Source organism: Nomascus leucogenys, chromosome 24 (assembly GCF_006542625.1).
Source record: "Nomascus leucogenys isolate Asia chromosome 24, Asia_NLE_v1, whole genome shotgun sequence".
Classification (NCBI taxonomy): domain Eukaryota; kingdom Metazoa; phylum Chordata; class Mammalia; order Primates; family Hylobatidae; genus Nomascus; species Nomascus leucogenys.
The window spans coordinates 19,443,858-19,462,116 of NC_044404.1; the positions used below are offsets into that span (position 1 = coordinate 19,443,858).

The 18,259-nt window shown below is 48.1% G+C and overlaps 1 protein-coding gene across 6 annotated transcripts in view; it reads right to left on the reverse strand.

The window, feature by feature from the left end:
* The window catches only part of EMC1 (ER membrane protein complex subunit 1), a 33,810-nt gene that overhangs the window by 12,613 nt on the left and 2,938 nt on the right, over positions 1 to 18,259 (reverse strand). For 3 of the 6 annotated variants that reach the window (XM_030805631.1, XM_030805627.1, XM_030805632.1), the window contains exons 2-18: positions 13,719 to 13,843; positions 12,761 to 12,826; positions 12,426 to 12,519; positions 11,164 to 11,292; positions 9,839 to 9,965; positions 9,119 to 9,268; positions 8,640 to 8,807; positions 8,062 to 8,133; positions 7,625 to 7,687; positions 6,857 to 6,979; positions 5,949 to 6,045; positions 4,944 to 5,066; positions 3,991 to 3,999; positions 2,749 to 2,948; positions 2,437 to 2,586; positions 1,079 to 1,240; positions 664 to 783 (exon numbers count right to left, since the gene is read on the reverse strand). In XM_030805631.1, coding sequence (XP_030661491.1) covers positions 664 to 783; positions 1,079 to 1,240; positions 2,437 to 2,586; positions 2,749 to 2,948; positions 3,991 to 3,999; positions 4,944 to 5,066; positions 5,949 to 6,045; positions 6,857 to 6,979; positions 7,625 to 7,687; positions 8,062 to 8,133; positions 8,640 to 8,807; positions 9,119 to 9,268; positions 9,839 to 9,965; positions 11,164 to 11,292; positions 12,426 to 12,519; positions 12,761 to 12,779 — 1,806 coding nt within the window. In that variant the 5' untranslated portion in view covers positions 12,780 to 12,826; positions 13,719 to 13,843. The remainder of the gene's footprint in view (positions 1 to 663; positions 784 to 1,078; positions 1,241 to 2,436; positions 2,587 to 2,748; positions 2,949 to 3,990; positions 4,000 to 4,943; positions 5,067 to 5,948; positions 6,046 to 6,856; positions 6,980 to 7,624; positions 7,688 to 8,061; positions 8,134 to 8,639; positions 8,808 to 9,118; positions 9,269 to 9,838; positions 9,966 to 11,163; positions 11,293 to 12,425; positions 12,520 to 12,760; positions 12,827 to 13,718; positions 13,844 to 18,259) is intronic. The other 3 variants (XM_030805628.1, XM_030805630.1, XM_030805629.1) reach the window with 3 other exon arrangements.

The window sequence follows — 18,259 nt, forward strand, 5'->3', positions numbered from 1 at the left end:
CACCATCTTCATATAAAAGTACAACTTATTACTCAACCCACATTCCTACCTTCTACCCTCCCAAGAATGGAAAAAAGTCCCATCTCTCTGCTATAGAAAAAGAATGGGGCCGGGCGCGGTGGCTCACCCCTGTAATCCCAGCACTTTGGGAGGCCGAGGCAGGTAGATGGACAAGGTCAAGAGTTTGAGACCATCCTGGCCAACACAGTGAAGCCCTGTCTCTACGAAAAATACAAAAAATTAGCCGGGCGTGGTGGCGCACGCCTGCAATCCCAGCTACTTGGGTGTCTGAGGCAGGAGAATCACTTGAACCTGGGAGGCAGAGGTTGCAGAGAGCCGAGATCGCGCCACTGCACTCCAGCCCGGGCGACAGTGCAAGACTCCGTCTCAAAAAAAAGAAGAAAAAGAATGTGGAATGAAAGCTCCACAAGGGCAGAGATTTGGTCTACTGTGCACCACTCTGTCCACAGCACCTAGAACCCTATCTGCCATGTAGTAGCTGCCCAACAAATATGAACAAATGATTGACTTTGTATCAGACATCAGGATTACGCTAATCTAAGTTTACAGTAGAATGAGTAGCATAATTCACTTCTTAGCCAAATGGCCAGGAAACACCCGCATCTCATCCACAAAGGGTCGTGCCAGGACACGCCTTCCTACCTTTCGAAGCCGATATCCACATAGGCGTCCCTGCTCTGCATCCACCAAATAGAAGAAGATGGAAGGGGCAAGCTCATGTAGCTGTCGCAAGACATTCCGAGTGGCTGGAAAAGCTGTGACCTTGAAAAACCCAGAGCCCAAGGAAAGAGTTAGGAAATCTCCCCATCAAAGAGAGCCTTAAGAATAAAACAGCAAATCAGTTGATTTGAACTCAGTTTAGGGTTTACATTCAGTTCTGTTAAGAACCTGAGTTTTCACAAATGCAGACACAGCCATCATTTCTCTTCGGGATGGCCTTAGAGCCCAAACACGTGCTGGGTGCAGAAAGCACTCCATCTCCGGGCCGCTGTGTTTGACCACCTGGCCCCAAACCCAACTCCGCTAGCGTGTTCTCCATCCCCTCTGAAGACAGTACCTTGTATTCATCATCTATCAACAGCAACACCTTGGCGTAGTCTTGATCCATGACTGGGAGAAGCAAGGACTGCAAGATGGGGCGCTTCAGCACTGGGGGAGCCACCTGACTCCACTTCCCAAAAATGGGATTGAAGACATACAGAGAACTCATTCCCGACTCCTAAAATGAGCAAACTGTCAGGCTCCACCAACAAGAAAAGACTGCAAATCCTAGGGATAGACCTGAAGAGCTGGGACTCCAGCTCAACAACTGTGGGGGTTCCCTAGTCTTTGCCCTCTTTGTGGAAAATAAGTTCTTGGCTGTAGGTGAATAGTCCCCTAGGCTAACGTCACAAAGAAAAAAGTCAAACTGTCTCTGCCAGTTCTTTTTTGTTTGAGACAGGGTCTCACTCTATCACCCAAGCTAGAAGTGAGGTGGCATGATCAAGGCTCACTGCAACCTCTGCCTCCCAGGTTCAAGCGATCCTCCCACCTCAACCTCCCAAGTAGCTGGGACTACAGGCACAAACCACCACACGTGGCTGTTTTTATTTTTTGTAGAGATGGGGTTTCACCATGTGCCCAGGCTGGTCTCGAACTCCTGGACTCAAGCAATCCGCCCTCCTTGGCCTCCCAAAGTGCTGAGATTATAGGCGTGAGCCACCGTGCCTGGCTGCTCTGCCAGTTCTAACCAAGAACCAATAAAAAAGTCAAGTAACAATTCAGCAACCTGGCCGGGCGTGGTGGCTCACACCTGTAATCCCAGCACTTTGGGAGGCCGAGGCGGGTGGATCACCTAAGGTCAGGAGTTTGAGACCAGCCTGGCCAACATGGTGAGACCCCGTCTCTACTAAACATACAAAAATCAGCCGGGCATGATGGCGTGCGCCTGTTAATCCCAGCTGCTCGGGAGGCTGAGGCACAAGAATTGCTTGAACCTGGGAGGTGGAGGCTGCAGTGAGTCGAGATCGCACCAGGCAGCCATTCCAGGAGAGTGTCTACCAAGCCCGCCCTCTATGCTAGAATGAATACACAAAAATCCATTCTAATTCTGGGAAGACACAAAAATATCTTTGTGTCCTGCTCTTCCTCAAAGAGAGAAGAGAAAATAGCCACTCAGCAACCAACAGCCAGTGTTTAGAAAAGAGGAGAGCTGGCTCCCTGTATAGCTGGTGAAGTCACACCCACTTTCTAAACAATTCCACATCAGTGCTGGATGGTTCCTCCACCCATGCCTGAAACTAGAAGAAACAGAGTTCTAACCCCTGAATGTTCCTCATTAACTCACACAATTCCAAGGGCCTAGGAGCAATTTAAGTTACAAAATAGCAAAAAAGCCACACTGAGTCTGGCTCAAGTCAGAGCTGGATGCCTCACCTTGTCCTTCACCAGCAGGGTGCACTGTGGGGGATGGGGGAAATGAGCAGTAGTTCTCTGGACCATCAGTTTAAAGGAGGAGTCTGGCTTGACATTGGGTAGATACTGTTTCCACAGGATGGTGCCAGAGCTGCTCTCAATGCCAAAAAGCTGCGAGATAAACAAATACATGGCTCACCACTAGAAAGAGAAACCAAAGAACTGAGTCTGTCCTTGAAAACTAGAACCAGTGTTATCCCCCACCAAAGGCTTTTTGTTCCTCACCCTCAGAACTTGAAAAGGGTCAGTAACTGGAGCTTAAACCCCACTCACCTTGCCTGAGGCTGTTACCATCACCATCATCTTCTGGAGGTTGAATTCATCTCTGGCCAGGGTGTCAATGTTGATCTCATTCTTAATCTGACTCCGGGGCTTCCGAGCATCATAAAACATTTTCCAGAGGTGGGAAGTCCATGCTTGCAGCAGGATAAGCTGAGACGAGAGGCGTTTCAGGAACATCCCCAGCAAGCCATCTGGTGTAAAGGAAAAGTAACATACTCTACATCGGACTAGGGGTCCAGAAGGAGGTACATGATTTTCCTAACGAGGGATCTCTGCCTCTCCTCTGGAGCGATAAAGTCCACACTCTAGGCCACAGGCCCAAAGGGCAGTCCTGTATCTGATGCCCATAGTCTCACACTCAGGTAAGGCTCATGCAGGAGCTTCCAAAAACTGCTTAACTGGCTCTTACAACTAAACCCAGCTGGAATCTTGGAATAGGAGACTAAGAGGTCAGGGATCAGGCATGCAGGAGGCAGCCATGCTGTGAATGTCTCCACCACAGCCCCACATCCAAGATGCCAGAGGAAGGTTTCTGGGTGCCATGACAAAGACAGAAGAGGTATGAGTGTGGGGGTGGTGGGTGCAGGTCAGTGAATGTGTATCATGAGCAGGTACTTCCATCTCCCACTGCTTCATTCCTACTTTGTCAGCTGTTTAACCTGCATCCAACAGACGTACTTGCAACGAGTTCCCAGGACCATCATTCACTCTTTCCCTGATTCCATCAATGAAGCCACTGCCCTCCAAATCTCCTCCATTGGAGACCACAGATTTGGAAACAGATGCAAGGAAGCAAGGTAAAGAGCATGGTCTCTGGAATCTAGCAGGCCCAGATTAAGATCCCAGCTTCACCACCCACTACAGGGCAACACTGAGAAACGTACTTCGCCTTTTTGCTTCTGGTTCCTCATCTGTAAAGTGGCATGTAACCCACTGGACTGTTGCAAAATTACATCATACGAGGTATATAAACAATTTAGCGTGGTGCCTGGTACATGGTAATAACTCACTAAAAAAGAACCAGAACCTCTGCTTATCTTATTTTCCACCCACCTCCCTCTCAAGGAAGAGAAGTGAGAAGCAATAGGACAACTCACAAGCACGGCAGTCAACACATACATACACACCCCAAGGATGTACCACATTGGTCCAAGTTAGGAAGAAAAACAATTAACCAAAAGCTAGCCATGTGAGCAGGCAACGAGCAACAAGGCAGCAAGAAGCAGGTTTTACCTTGAATTGCTGGATCCAGGCAGCAGAAATAAACAGTAAAGTCAAATTAATCCTCAGCTTAAGAAAATGTGCATTGCCTAGCAGAGTGCCTGGTCCAGAGCAGGCCCTCAATAGCTATGCGTTGGAGAGGTGGATGAATGGACAGAAGAGAGAGGGCGGGGGGCAGGACTGAATCAGAGCAGAGTGAATCAAGTTCATCCTGGCAGTTGGGACCATGGCCAGCTTTAGAGGGCACTGGGCTATTTCCACAATACCCAGATCAACCCAATCATGTCTCCAGACAGATGTGGCTGCTGCTTTAGGGACAATGAATATAAGGTGCCCAGCAAATTTTTAGTACACAGGCAATGGTAGCTATTACAATACCAAGTTAAGACTTTATTCCCCCCAGGCGCAGTGGCTCACGCCTGTAATCCCCAATGCTTTGGGAGGCCAAGGCTGGCGGATCATGAGGTCAGGAGTTTGAGACCAGCCTGACCAACATGGTGAAACCCTGTCTCTACTAAAAACACAAAAATTAACCGGGCGTGGTGGCGCACGCCTGTAATCCCAGCTACTCAGGATGCTGAGGCAGGAGAACTGCTTGAACCCGGGAGGCAGAGGTTACAGTGAGCCGAGATCGTGCCACTGCACTCCAGCCTGGGTGACAGAGTGAGACTCTTGTCTCAAAAAAAGAAAAAAAAAAAAAAGACTTTTTTCCCTCGGCTTTCCCTAGAGGGATTTTTCCCTAGCTTTCCCTAGAAGGATTCACAGTTCATTCTTTTACACAAAAGAATGGTTTCATAAACCATATGGCCACAAATGCGCCGGAACCTCATCACAGAGCTCGTTCAGAAAAGACTAGCAATCTGCCAAGCCTAGGAAGCCAGAGATGCATGACACGGTGTCTCTTGTGGTCATTTCCAGACTGGCCCCTCCAGCAACTCTGCAGCTCCAACCTCTTAGGTTCATACCTGCCTTTTTGCCAAATTCTCCTTCCAGTTCGGCCTGTGCCCCAGTCAGGGGGAGGTCCACCATCTCTAGGCACACCACTTCTGCCAGGGACTCCTCGCGGCTCCACAGCACCACCTTCCCTGCTGCAGGAAACACTTTTACAAAGCTAAGCCTGGGGCTGGGCACAGTGGCTCATGCCTGTAATCCCAGCACTTTGGGAGGCCAAGGTGAGCAAATCTCTTGAGCCCAGGAATCTGAGATCAGCCTGGACAACACGGCAAAACCTTATCTCAACAAAAAATAAATATCAGGGCCGGGCGCCGTGGCTCACGCCTGTAATCCCAGCACTTTGGGAGGCCAAGGCGGGCAGATCACGAGGTCAGGAGATCGAGACCATCCTGGCTAACATGGTGAAACCCCTCTCTTTTTTTTTTTTTTTTTTTTTTTTGAGACGGAGTCTCGCTCTGTTGCCCAGGCTGGAGTGCAGTGGCGCGATCTCGGCTCACTACAAGCTCCGCCTCCCAGGTTCCCGCCATTCTCCTGCCTCAGCCTCTCCGAGTAGCTGGGAATACAGGCGCCCGCCACCACGCCCGGCTAATTTTTTTTTTTGTATTTTTAGTAGAGACGGGGTTTCACCGTGGCCAACATGGGGAAACCCTGTCTCTACTGAAAATACAAAAATTAGCTGGTCGTGGTGGCGAATGCCTGCAATCCCAGCTACTCAGGAGGCTGAGGCAGGAGAATTGCTTGAATCCGAAAGGTGGAGATTGCAGTGGGCCGAGATCATGCCACTGCACTCCAGCCTGGGCAAGAGAGCGAGACTCTATCTCAAATTAAAAATAAATAAATAAATAAATAATAAAAAATAAAAAAAGCAGGTGACATTAGGCTATGAACAAAACACTCAGTGCACACCCCACTTGAATCTTTTCCAGAAACCTGCAGCCTCCCAAAAATCAGTCTGATTGGAACACATCGGAAGGCCTGGGGAAATAAAAAAAAAGGGTTGAATGAGGTCTACTTACCCAACTGCTGCAGGAAAAGTAGCAGATGATCCTCCGTCTGCACCAAAGCCCGGTAGCCCACTGAGTCATCCTTCTTCAAGAACACCTGGATATACAGCTATAAGCCACAGTCAAGACCAGTGTAGTCAGTGAGGATCCAAATGCCTCTGAGAGCACCAGACCCCAGGATCCAAATGCCTCTGAGAGCACCAGACCCCAGGAGTCAAAGCCTGGACTTTACAGAGGTACAAGCCATGGCATTATTTGATGTCTAAACAATGTAGCTATTATCTGGATGCCAGTAAGTGATACATAGTCTTAGGAGCCAACACAATGATGTTGGGGTCTCCCAGACCTTTCCATGGAAGAACTTGAGTACTCCACAGGTACCACGCCATTCATCCATGCTCTAATCACCCCCCACAAGGTGAGCAGGAGGCCGGGATTAGACTTTCTGCTTTAGAAACGAAGAAGCCACAGCCCAAGCAGCTGAGGAACACAACCAGATGCACACAGAGGCAATACTGGGTAGTGATGAGGAGTCCAGGCTGTGGGGTTAGACCTGAATCTGAACCCCAGTGACACCTCTTACTAGCTCCGTGACTCTGGCTATGGTACTCGATCCCCCCAGGCCACAGAATCATTTTAAAACCAGGTCAGGAACAACCGCTTCACGAGAGTGTTCGGAGGATTAAATCAATTAATGTGTAAGTTAAAAGCTTAGAACAGTGCCTGGTGCACAATGATGAGCTGGCATAAATAATACCCGCCTTTACTGTGATTTCTAACAACTCAGTGGCTCAGGGAGCACTAGAACACATGTTCAGAGAGCCTAATCTGAGCCCTATGGCTAAGACCTGGCCCTGAGGAAAGGATGCCATGTGCTGAGAAGCCCACAGGACAGTCTGCAAAGAAAGGCTCTGCCTCACCCGCTCAGGCCGAGTGCCGCTCTGTTCCAGGCTAAATGTAATCGTGGTGTCCAGCAGCCGCCGACCTGTCTCCACGAGGTATAGGTTAATGGTGTAGGTCTGATTGAAGCAAGCCAGAGAGTCCTAGGGGTACAGACGGCACGTGTCAACTACAGGTATCCCCCGAAAGCAAAGCCCACCAAAGGAAGTCCAAGGACTGGGGGCAAATACCCTAGAGAAGGAGCCAGGCCAGAAGGGGAAACATATGCAAAGGAGAATAAAAGAGAAAAGCAAGCTAAATCCTAAGGCAGAAATAAGGTGCCTGAGTAAATAAATGAAATTACAACTACCATAGAAGCCAGTACAGAGTAGCAGAGACTTCTGAGAGAGTGGTAGGGCTGAGCAAGGTAAGACTGAGCAAGACAGGAGGCAGGGAAATCTTAGATGGAGGCCACAGCAGGAACCTATGCCTCCAGCCAGGGGCTCATGCCTCCGCTACAGGGTAACTGCACAGATTACTACTCAACTGTGCCAGCCAGGATCCCAAAAGAAATGGGGATGCTCAGGCCCAGAGGAGAAAGTGGCTAGGAACAGATTCTAGGGATTCTACCTCCTAATCTCCCAGTAAAATGAGATTAAGAGAAACATCATTTAATTTACAGTACTTAGGAAACCCCATTTGAAGCTGGGAACTCTAGGATGTGCTCCTAACCAAAGCTGTTCCCCCAACTCTCTTTGGTGGCCTCCTGCGTCTCTAGGTCTGGCATACTGCCCAGTGCCACACCCTACCTTTGGACTAGACTTCTCCGAAAAGCTCCCCATTGACCCATCTTCAGAATTGCTAGTTTTCTGCTATGAGAAAGAGAAGGACAGGAGAAAATTCAGCCAAAGGGTCACTTCCCAGTCGCTGAAATGAAGCTTTTGTTTCTGTCTTCTTAGCACTTGAGAGAAGACAACGCTCATTTCTCACCCCTGCCCACAAAGCCTATTCAACCCTTAACAGCCCCATAAGAAAGTAAGGTCATCACATTAGGGTCTCGTTCCTGGGGAGAAATGGGGTGCGCAGAAAGCTCTATACGGTGAGGCAAGACCTCCCTTCTCAACAGCCTCCTGCCCCCTGGGTTCATACTGACCAGGTCAATGTGCCCAGACTTCTGATTTTCAGGGTTCCTAGTGGAGACCAGGAAGGAAAATCCCAAGTGCTGACTGTTGTTCTCAATACTCACCACTTCATTCCGACAGGCCATGACTGCAGCCACCGTCTTCTCCCCAGTGGTGGCAAAGCTCACTAGGGCAGTCTGGGGGAAAAGCAAGGCATCAGCTCCTAAATGGGACCAGTACTAGCCAGCTGCCTTACAGAGGGTCACCTCTCCAGGGCCTTAGAGTTGAAAGTGCTCCCCACTTCGGAGCAGAATGGTCAGGCATTTAAGAGCAGAGGGATGCCTCGGTTGCATCTACAGCTGAAAACAGAACTCTCCCTACCTCCAACGCAGGCACAGGTGAATCTTAAATCCCATGCTGCTTGTTCTTACTGTCTACGGGGAAGCTCTCATTTATGTCCCCATATTTCCTTTGGACTATAAGGAAGGCACTAGTATTGCTCTAAAGATCCTTTGTAATACTCAGGAGGAAATATACCATTTCTACGGTAAGGCTACCTACCCCCTCTCAAACCACTTATGGGAAGGTGTCATCAATCTTGGGCCTAAGAGCAAACGTTTCCAGATTCAAAAGCACTGCCTTCTAGCATCCATGTCTTGGAAAGATCTCCTGAATCCTAGCAAACCATGTTGCCTGCAGTTACCTGTGGGAAGTTTTTAAGCAAACTCAGGGTTCCGTAATGGTACTGCAGCAGAGCATAGTGGCTTGGGGACAAGTGCAGGAAGAACTGGGCCCGGGAAGTGTCCACTGGGTTGGGCTGGGTAGGCAGGACCTGGGGTTGGAATCCACTTCCAAATTCTAAGTTGAGAGACTGGAAGGCAAGAAGGAGGAGGATTATGGCTAACAGCTGATGACTCCCTGACCCATCCCAGGCTCACACCCTCTGCCCTACTTTGCCGGGGGAAGTAACTGGGCCATGGCAGGTGGCTCCAAATGCTCCAGTTCAAGTTCCCCAAAGGGAAAAGTGACCGATTTCCTCTTACACCACTTCAGCCAGAGGCCTGAATGGCTTCCACTGCTCAGGAAGAGTCTGGGAGAAAGACCCTCCGGGGGAATCATGCCAAACTTTCTACTCCCCACAGGAAATGCCTCAGGCCAGAAGAAGCGGTGGCAGCCTCCCACCTGCAGCGGGATCTGTCTCAACTCCCATTCCGTCTCCAGAGCCAAAGTTTGGAGGGAACGTGAGCTCGGGTCAGGACACACCAGGACAGCCTCATCCACCACACCACAGGCTCCGGACAGGTGCTGCAGCCATGGAGTTGAAACCCTAACCTACAGAAAAGTCATCGTTAACAGGAAGCTCGTGAAAGATTTTTACATTTCCCTCTCAGTCCAACAGCAATATTGCTGCCAGCATCCCACTGGGGGGTCCTAAGCTCAAAGGTTCTTCATGGTTGGTTGTATAGGAGTTCTTCCTGTCCCCTGAAACCCCACCCTCCAACCTTCTGAGAGCCTTCAAAGCTGGAAAAAATATCAGGATTTTCTTTCTGGTCACTGGAAAAATATACCCGATAATTTTAAATACCTGACACTTCAGAATCAGCACTTCTTTAGTATATTTGCCATATGTGGTGTCCTACTGTGATTTCACAGCACTGTAAGATACTTTCGGGCAGAGACTAGATCTATGTAAACTTTTAGCCACCCCAGAAGATAACACATGCAAATATGACTACTTTAAATAGAGGCCTAATGGGAAGGCAGCTGGCAAGTTACCAGAATGAGGGAGTATAAGTAGCTTCTGCATCTGCCCAGCCAAGTTCCCTGTTCCCCAGTACAAAGAAATCTATCGAGTCTCCCCCAACCCCACCTTATCCGCAGGCTCCTGTCACCCTCCTGTACCTGCTGAACAATCTCTCCATCTTCCACATTAAACTTGACAACGTTCACATGGCTGAAAGGAACAACTCCGAGGGCCCACACCACCCCAGAGCCGTAAGAATACACCATCTGGTAGTGGATGCTGTCACTAAGAGAGGGAAGAAGAAACCGCAGCGTCAGCTTTAAACCCAGGACAGGATTATCCTCAGGGGCTGCCAGGCCTCAGCCAGATGTCACCAACTAGTAATTCCCAAATAGGTTTTCTTTGGCTCACACAGTTTGGGGGCTTTTGTTGTTGTTGTTCTTAATTTGAATTAGTTGTCAACATTTAGAAGATATTATACTTCACAGTCAGATTTCTAAATTTTCCTACGGTTAGAAGACCTGGCAACACCAGGCCTAAATACAGAGCGCCAATCAGGTGGGTAAGGCTGCCCCCTCCAGGCAGGCCAGGCGCACTGCAGCTCCCATCCAGCCAGTGTTGCTCACGGATATTTCATAATCCGCCTCATAGCATTTTCTTTGTTGTGTTTTTTTAGAGAGTGTCTCACTCTGTCACCCAGGCTGCAGTGCAGTGGTGCGATCACGGCTCGCTGCAGCCTCTACCTCCCGAGGCTCAGGTGATCCTCCCACCTCAGCCTCCCAAGTAGCTGGGATCACAAGCACGCACCACCACGCCCGGCTAATTTTTTGTATTTTTTGTAGAGATGGGGCTGCCCAGGCTGGTCTCGAACTCCTGAGCTCAAGTGATCTACCCACCTCAGGCTCCCAAAGTGCAGGGATTACAGGCATGAGACACCAGGCCAGGCCAGAATTTGAAGTTTCAAGTCCTGCTCTAAACTTTGAAAATGGCCACAGGGTGTCCAAGTAGATCCTTTTCTCTTGTTCCCTCCCTCTTGTTCCTTCCCAATTTCAATGTTTTCTACCAGCAGGACCTCGAGAAACCATTTCACACCTCACTCAGCCTACCCTGGGTCTTCTTGAGTTGTTCTAACTCTTAATATGAATGAAAGGCTCAGTCAGAACTAGAACCAGAACTAGAATTTGAACTAGAAGTCAGAAGGCGCAAAGTACCACGTCCACGAGCGAGTGAGTGGCTCCCGTAGCATGGCTCGCCCTAGCACCCGTTTGAGAGTGTTCTCCTCAGTGCAAAGGAAACTCCAGGCATACTCTGGAGTTTCACCCATACTCACAGCCTTCGAGATCTTGTGAGTGCAACACACTCCATGCAACACCAACAAGAGACAGGCCTGGGTTAAAGCAAATGCTTCGGGTCCCTCAAGGAGAAAGAGGAGCTCCTAGAGAGTAGGACGAGGCAGCTGTTGCCTGTGAGCAGGCAGCCTTACCTTTCTGGGAGATGTTCCACCCACTTGAGGTGCCCACTGGAGAGGTGATGGAGGGCAAGCGTAGTCTTCTTCAGGACTGCGATGTACCTTACAGACTCCTGCAGGCCAACCAGCCCAAGTGCCTGGAAACTGAGCACAAGTACAGGTTGAGAGCAGCCCGCACCTGCAGAGCCTCAGGCTGGAAGAGACAGTCCAGAACAGTACCCACTGTTGCTTAGTGGGTAAGAAAACAGGCTTTGGGGTCAAACCCAGCTGGATCCTAACCCTGGCTCTGCCTCTTGTTAGTCAACTTCAGATTCTGCACTTGCAACCATTTGGCCACACTGCTTGCTTCCCTGAAACCATCTATGTCTCCTAAAGGCTGTTCCCTCCTTCCCCTGAGACTTCACGGCAACTGGACCTACCCTCTGCCACATACCCATGAGACAGTGCTGTCATTACTGTGCTACCTGCCTGCCTCCCAATGGACAGCAGAATCCTTGACGACAGCAACTGTCTCACAGTCCCATGTGCTCTCATCACCTGGGGCTCAGCACTCGTTTACCAAATGAATTACTATCAAAAAACGTATAAGCTAATACAAATGACCCTATCATTTGAACAACTTTAGGGGCCGGGCCCGGTGGCTCATGCCTGTAATCCCAACACTTTGAGAGGCCGAGGTGGAAGAATAATGAGGTCAGGAGTTCAAGACCAGCCTGGCCAACATGATGAAACCCTGTCTCTACTAACAATACAAACATTAGCCAGGCGAGGTCCACATGCCTGTAATCCCAGCTACTGGAGAGGCTGGGGCACGAGAATTGCTTGAACCTGGGAGGCGAAGGTTGCAGTGAGCCAAGATCGCACCACTGCACTCTAGCCTGGGCGACGGAGTGAAACTATGTCTCAAAAAACTCAATAAATAAAAATAAACAACTTTAGCAAAGATGTAACAATAGGTCAGGCTGTTCTTTAAACAAAACTAAACAGTGGAAGTTTTATATTATGTTCTTATATCTGGAACCCTGTAAAACTCACGAATCACAGTGAAATTAGGAACAGCATTCAAGCACAAGCGCAAACACTGCACCTAGAAACTCTGCATCTAACAGGTGCTCAATACATGTCGGCTGAGCAAGCATATCCACAATGGGGACTCAATGGCTGGCTCTTCAGTGGTCCCTGGGAAAAAGCCAAAAGCCCAGAGTTGCTGTCTATGCAGATCTGTGTTCCGGTAAAGCCTTTAACTCAGTCAAGATAAAATCCAGTTTCTCCCCTACCTGCCACTGTCCAAGGTTATCTCCCAGTTCAGGCCCCCAATGTTAGTCTCCCAGGAACGCATGATTCGGCCTCCATTGGACACAGTGATCACATCTGGAAAAGAAAAGATCGTGGTGAAGTCATTTCCCACTTGCTCTGTCGCCTCCTAGGGTCCCGCTGTGAGCAGTGGCCTCACCTCTGAGTTCTGGATGCAAATACATGTTAAACAGGTACCTGTCCTTCACTGTCAGGAGTCCCCCGTCCCCTTTCCCTACCAGACCCTGTACAGATCAAGGAGCCAAGGAACGGGACAGGGAGCTGGCTGCACAATGGAGACATGGGAGACTCTGCTTACCCTGTCCGTGCAGCAGCATGGCATCCACAGCCCCTTCTGCCGAGCCCTTGTCAACATGGCGCCACACTGAGAGACATGAAAGTTAGACGTTACTATGAACAAAAGGTGGCAACCCAGGAGACTAAGAGATAAATGAAGAGCTCTTCATTTGCACAGCAATGTCCAATTTTATTTCAGGGGAGTGAAGGAGTATAGCTAACTGGCAGTGATCCAGTCCCGTTCACGGGGTAATGAGGGTACAAGGGGTTAAGAGGGGCCACTACTGTCCAGGCCCCACTACCACCCCATCCAACATATAAACAAACAACAATAAGATTAATAAAATCCATGCAATTCACAAGAAAAATAGTGATCATAAATTCTGTTTCCCTTATTTTAGTGCCTAACAACATCCAGCCAGTGTAGGTAATTAAGTGAGGGTAACTGAGAGTTCACTGCAAAGTAGAATAATGTGTTTTTTGCAGCAGCATCTTTTTTTTTGAGACAAGGTCTTGCTCTATTGCCCAGGCTGGAGTGAACTGGCGTGATCACAGCTCACCGCAGCCTCAACCTGCTGGGCTCAAGCAATCCTCCCACCTCAGTCTCCCAAGTAGCTGGGAATCTAGGCACACGCCACCATGCCTAATTTTTTTAATTTTAGACATGGGGCCTCACTGTGATCCCCAGGCTGGTCTCGAACTCCTGAGCTCAAGTGATCCTCCCGCCTGGGCTTGCAGCAATATCTTATTTAAGGACACTCAAGATTCAGGCTGAGAGAATAAACTGCAAAGTCAGTTATAGGAACATACAAATATTCAAAGGCGGTAAGACTGGAAAAAAAAAAAAAGTATCAGAATCCACTAGGAGAGGCATCTTTTGCCCAACATGTCCCTTATTCAGGAATCAGCCAGGCAGAGTTGGCAATGGTAAGCCTTTCATCCCTGAGGCAGCCAGTAGACACAGTTCCCAGTTCACTCACAGATCTCCCCAGTTCGGGAATTTAATGCTGCAATCACATTCTTCTCCGTGGCCACAATCAACTTCTTGGATCCAGGGGAAAATTCCAAGGAGGCAAACTTGAGCTTCCCAACATATTGCTGTCTCCTGGGAAAAAAAAGAGTACAGGGGCACCGTAAGGAGCTAAAATCACCATTCCACAAAGTGCTCCGGAAGAAAAATCACAGGGCTATCACCATCACATTCATTTTAGGACATATAAGAAGTGTTTGTTAGCCGGGCGCAGTGGCTCACACCTGTAATCCCAACACTTTGGGAGGCCGACGCGGGCGGATCACCTGACGTCAGGAGTTCGATACCAACCTGACCAAATGGAGAAACCCCGTCTGTCTCTACGAAAAATACAAAATTAGCTGGGCATGCCTGTAATCCCGGCTACTCGGGAGGCTGAGGCAGGAGAATCGCTGGAACCCGGGAGGCGGAGGTTGCGGTGAGCTGAGATCGCACCATTGCACTTCAGCCTGGGCAACAAGAGCAAAACTCTGTCTCAAAAAAGAAGTGTTTGTTAGTGAAGAGTTCTGACCAAAAGCAAGATTTTCATTCAGTGTAGTCAGATGCAAAGAGAGTAACAGACGAAAATTACCTAATAGATGATAATACTAACTCTTCCTTCTAAATGGAAGCACATATTTACCTTCAGATAAGTGACACCCAAAAGGGCACCTGACCTTTCTTTTTTTTTTTGAGACGAAGTCTCACTCTTATCCCCCAGGCTGGAGTGCAATGGTGCAATCTCGGCTCACCGCAACCTCCACCTCCCAGGTTCAAGCGATTCTCCTACCTCAGCCTCCCAAGTAGCTGGGATTACAGGCACCTGCCAGCATACCCGGCTAATTTTTTTGTATTTTTAGTAGACATGGGGTTTCACCATCTTGGCCAGGCTGGTCTCAAACTCCTGACCTCAAGTGATCCACCCGCCATCCAAAGTGCTGGGATTACAGGCGTGAGTCACCATGCCCATCACCACGCCCGACTGAGATCACAGCACTTCTTAACAGCATAGAGCAAGCACCTCCTTTGTACTTGGTAGCCTACCATGTGAGGCTAATAATTTTCTCGATTAAGATCACTTGAGCCCAGGAGGTCGAGGCTGTAGTGAGCCGAGATCACACCATTGCACTCCAACCTGAGCAAGACTCTGTCTCAAAAAGATAAATAGGCCAGGCGCAGTGGCTCATGCCTATAATCCCAGTACTTTGGGAGGCCAAGGTGGGTGGATCATTTAAGGTCAGGAGTTTGAGACCAGCTGGCCAACTTGGTGAGAACCCATCTCTACTAAAAATGCAAAAATTAGCTGGGCGTGGTGGCACGTGCCTGTCATCCCAACTACTTGGAAGGCTGAGGCAAAAGAATCGCTTGAACTCAGGAGGCAGAGGTTGCAGTGATCCAAGATCGTGCCACTGAACTCCGTCCTGGGCGACAGAGTGGGACTCTGTCTCAAATAAGTAAATAAAATACTGTTGTTTTATCTGGATATAAAAGTAATGCCTCCTTATTACAGAAAATGGGTGGGTGGGGGGGATACTTATAACAATTTAAAAATCTCCACCATGCACGGTGGCTCACACCTGTAATCTCAGCACTTTGGAAGGTCGAGGCATGCCGATCACTTGAGGTCCAGAGTTTGAGACCAGCCTGGCCAACATGGTAAAACTCCGTCTCTTATAAAAGTACAAAAATTAGCTGGGCGTGGTGGGCACCTATAATCCCAGCTACTTGGGAGGCTGAGGCAGGAAAATCGTTTGAACCCTGGAGACAGAGGTTGCAGTGAGCTGAGATCATGCCACTGTACTCCGGCGTGGGTGACAGAGCAAGACTCTGTCTCAAAACAATAAAAAATAAATAAATAATAAAAATTTTGAAATCTAATCTATCACTCTTCTGGATTGAATTGCATCCTCAAAAACTCCTGTGTTGAAACCCTACCCCCCAATGTTACAGTATTTGACGGCAGGGCCTTTAAAAATGTAATTATGTTTTAATAAAGTCAAAAGGGTGAGGCCTTAATCCAATAGAGGAACAGACACCAGGGATGTGTAAGCACAGCAAAGGCCACGTAAGGATACAGCAAGAAGGCAGCCTTTTGCAAGCCAATGAGCAAGGCCTCAGAGGAAACAAAACCTGCCAATGCCTTGATCTTGAATTTCCAGCCTCCAGAACTGTGAAAATATCTATTTCTATCGTTTAAGCCACCTAGTCTGTGGTATTTCATTATAGCAGCCTGAGAAAACTAATACAACCACCACTATAGATACACTTTTTATTATTTGAGATGGGATCTCACTGTGCTACCCAGGCTGGATTGAACTCCTGGGCTCAAGTAATACTCCCATCTCAGCCTCCCAAGTAGCTGGGATTTCAGGTGCATGCCATGGTGCCCAGCTTTGTACATATACTTTTAACATTTTACTATACAGTCATGCACTGCAAAACAATGTTTCAGTCAATGATTGATTGCATATACAGCATATACAGCGGTGGTCACACAAGAGTATAACGGAGCTGAAAAATTCCTATCGCCTAGTAACATCGTAGCTGCCATAACATTGTAGTCCAATGCATTAATCACGTTTGCAGTGAAGATTGTGTCAACAAACCCACTGTACTGCCAGTTGTATAGAAGTACAGCCTATTCAATTATGTATACTACATAATACTTGACAATGATAATAAATGACTGTGTTACTGGTTTATGTATCTACTTTTTATGGTTAGAGTCCTCCTTCTACGTATTAAAAGAAAATTAACTGTAAAATAGTCTCATGCAGGTGCTTCAAGAGGTATTCCAAGCTGGCCGCGGTGGCTCATGCCTATAATCCCAGCACTTTGGGAGGCAGAGGCGAACAGATCACCTGAGGTCAGGAGTTCAAGAAAAGCCTGGCCAACATGGTGAAACCCCATTTCTACTAAAAATACAAAAATTAGCCAGGCATAGTGGTGTGCACTCGCAGTCCCAGCTACTTGGGAGGCTGAGACATGAGAATCACTTGAACCCGGGAGGTGCAGGTTGTAGTGAGCTGAGATCATGCCACTGCACTCCAGGCTGAGCAACAGAGTAAGACTCTGTCCCCGCTCCCAAAAAAAAAAAAAAAAAATAGGTATTCCAGAAACAGGCATTGTTATCACAGATGCCATGGGTGTTACTGCTCCATGGGTGTTACTGCTCCTGAAAACCTGCCAGTAAGACAATATGTGGAGGTGGAAGACAATGATATTGATGATCCTGACCCTATTTAGGCCTAGGCTAATGTGTTTGTGTCTTAGTTTGTTTGTTTGCTTGTTTTTTGAGATGATCTTACTCTCTCACCCAGACTGGAGTAGAGAGGCACCATCACAGCTCACCACAGCCACGATCTCCCAGGCTTAGGTGATCCTCCCACCTCAGCCTCCTGAGTAGCTGGGACTACAGGCACGCACCACCATGCCCGGCTAATTTTTGTATGTTTTGCAGAAATGGGGTTTCACCATATTGCCCAAGCTGTTTTTTGTTTTGTTTTTTTTTCTGAGATGGAGTCTCGTTCTGTTGCCAGGCTGAGTGCAGTGGCACGATCTCAACTCACTGCAACCTCTGTCCCCCAGGTTCAAGTAATTCTCCTGCCTCAGCCTCCCAAGTAGCTGGGACTACAGGCGTGTGCCACCACGCTCAGCTAGTTTTCATATTTTTAGTAGAGATGGGGGTTTCACCATGTTGGCCAGGATGGTCTTGATCTCTTGACCTCGTGATCCACCCGCCTCGGCCTCCCAAAGTGCTGGGATTACAGGCGTGAGCCACCGCGCCCAGCCCCAAGCTGGTCTTGAACTCCTGGACTCAAGCCATCCACCCACCTCAGCCTCCCAAAGTGCTAGGATTACAGATGTTAGCCACTGCGCCTGGCCTGTGTCTTAGTTTTTAACAAAGTAGTTTAAGACCGAAAAAAAAATTTTAGTATTGTAGGAAAAAGCTTATAGAATAAAGATTTAAGAAAAATATTAAGTCAGGCATGGTAGCATAGGCCTGTAATCCCAGTTGCTAGGGAGGCTGAGGCGGGAGGCTTGCTTGAGTCCAGGAGTTCAATATCTGCCTGGGGAACATAGCAAGATCCCATGTCAAAAATAAATTTTAAAAATATATTTTTGTACAGCTGTAAAGTCTGTGTTTTATACTAAGTATTATTACAAAAGTCAAAAATTAAAAAAATAAAATGTGTGTAAAGTAAAAAAAGTTACATTAAGCTAAGGTTAACATTATTGAAGAAAGAACAATATCTTACATAAATTTAGTATAGTCTAAATGCACAGTATTCATAAAGTCCACAGTAGTGTACAGTAATGTCCTAAGCCTTTACATTTACTCACCACCCACTTACTGACTAACCCCAGAACGACTCCTAGTTCTGCAAGATACATTCATCGTAAGTGCCCTGTAACGGTGTACCATTTTTTATCTTTCATATCCTATTTTTACCATACATTTTCTATGTTTACATACACAAATATTTACCACTGTGTTACAACTGCCTACAG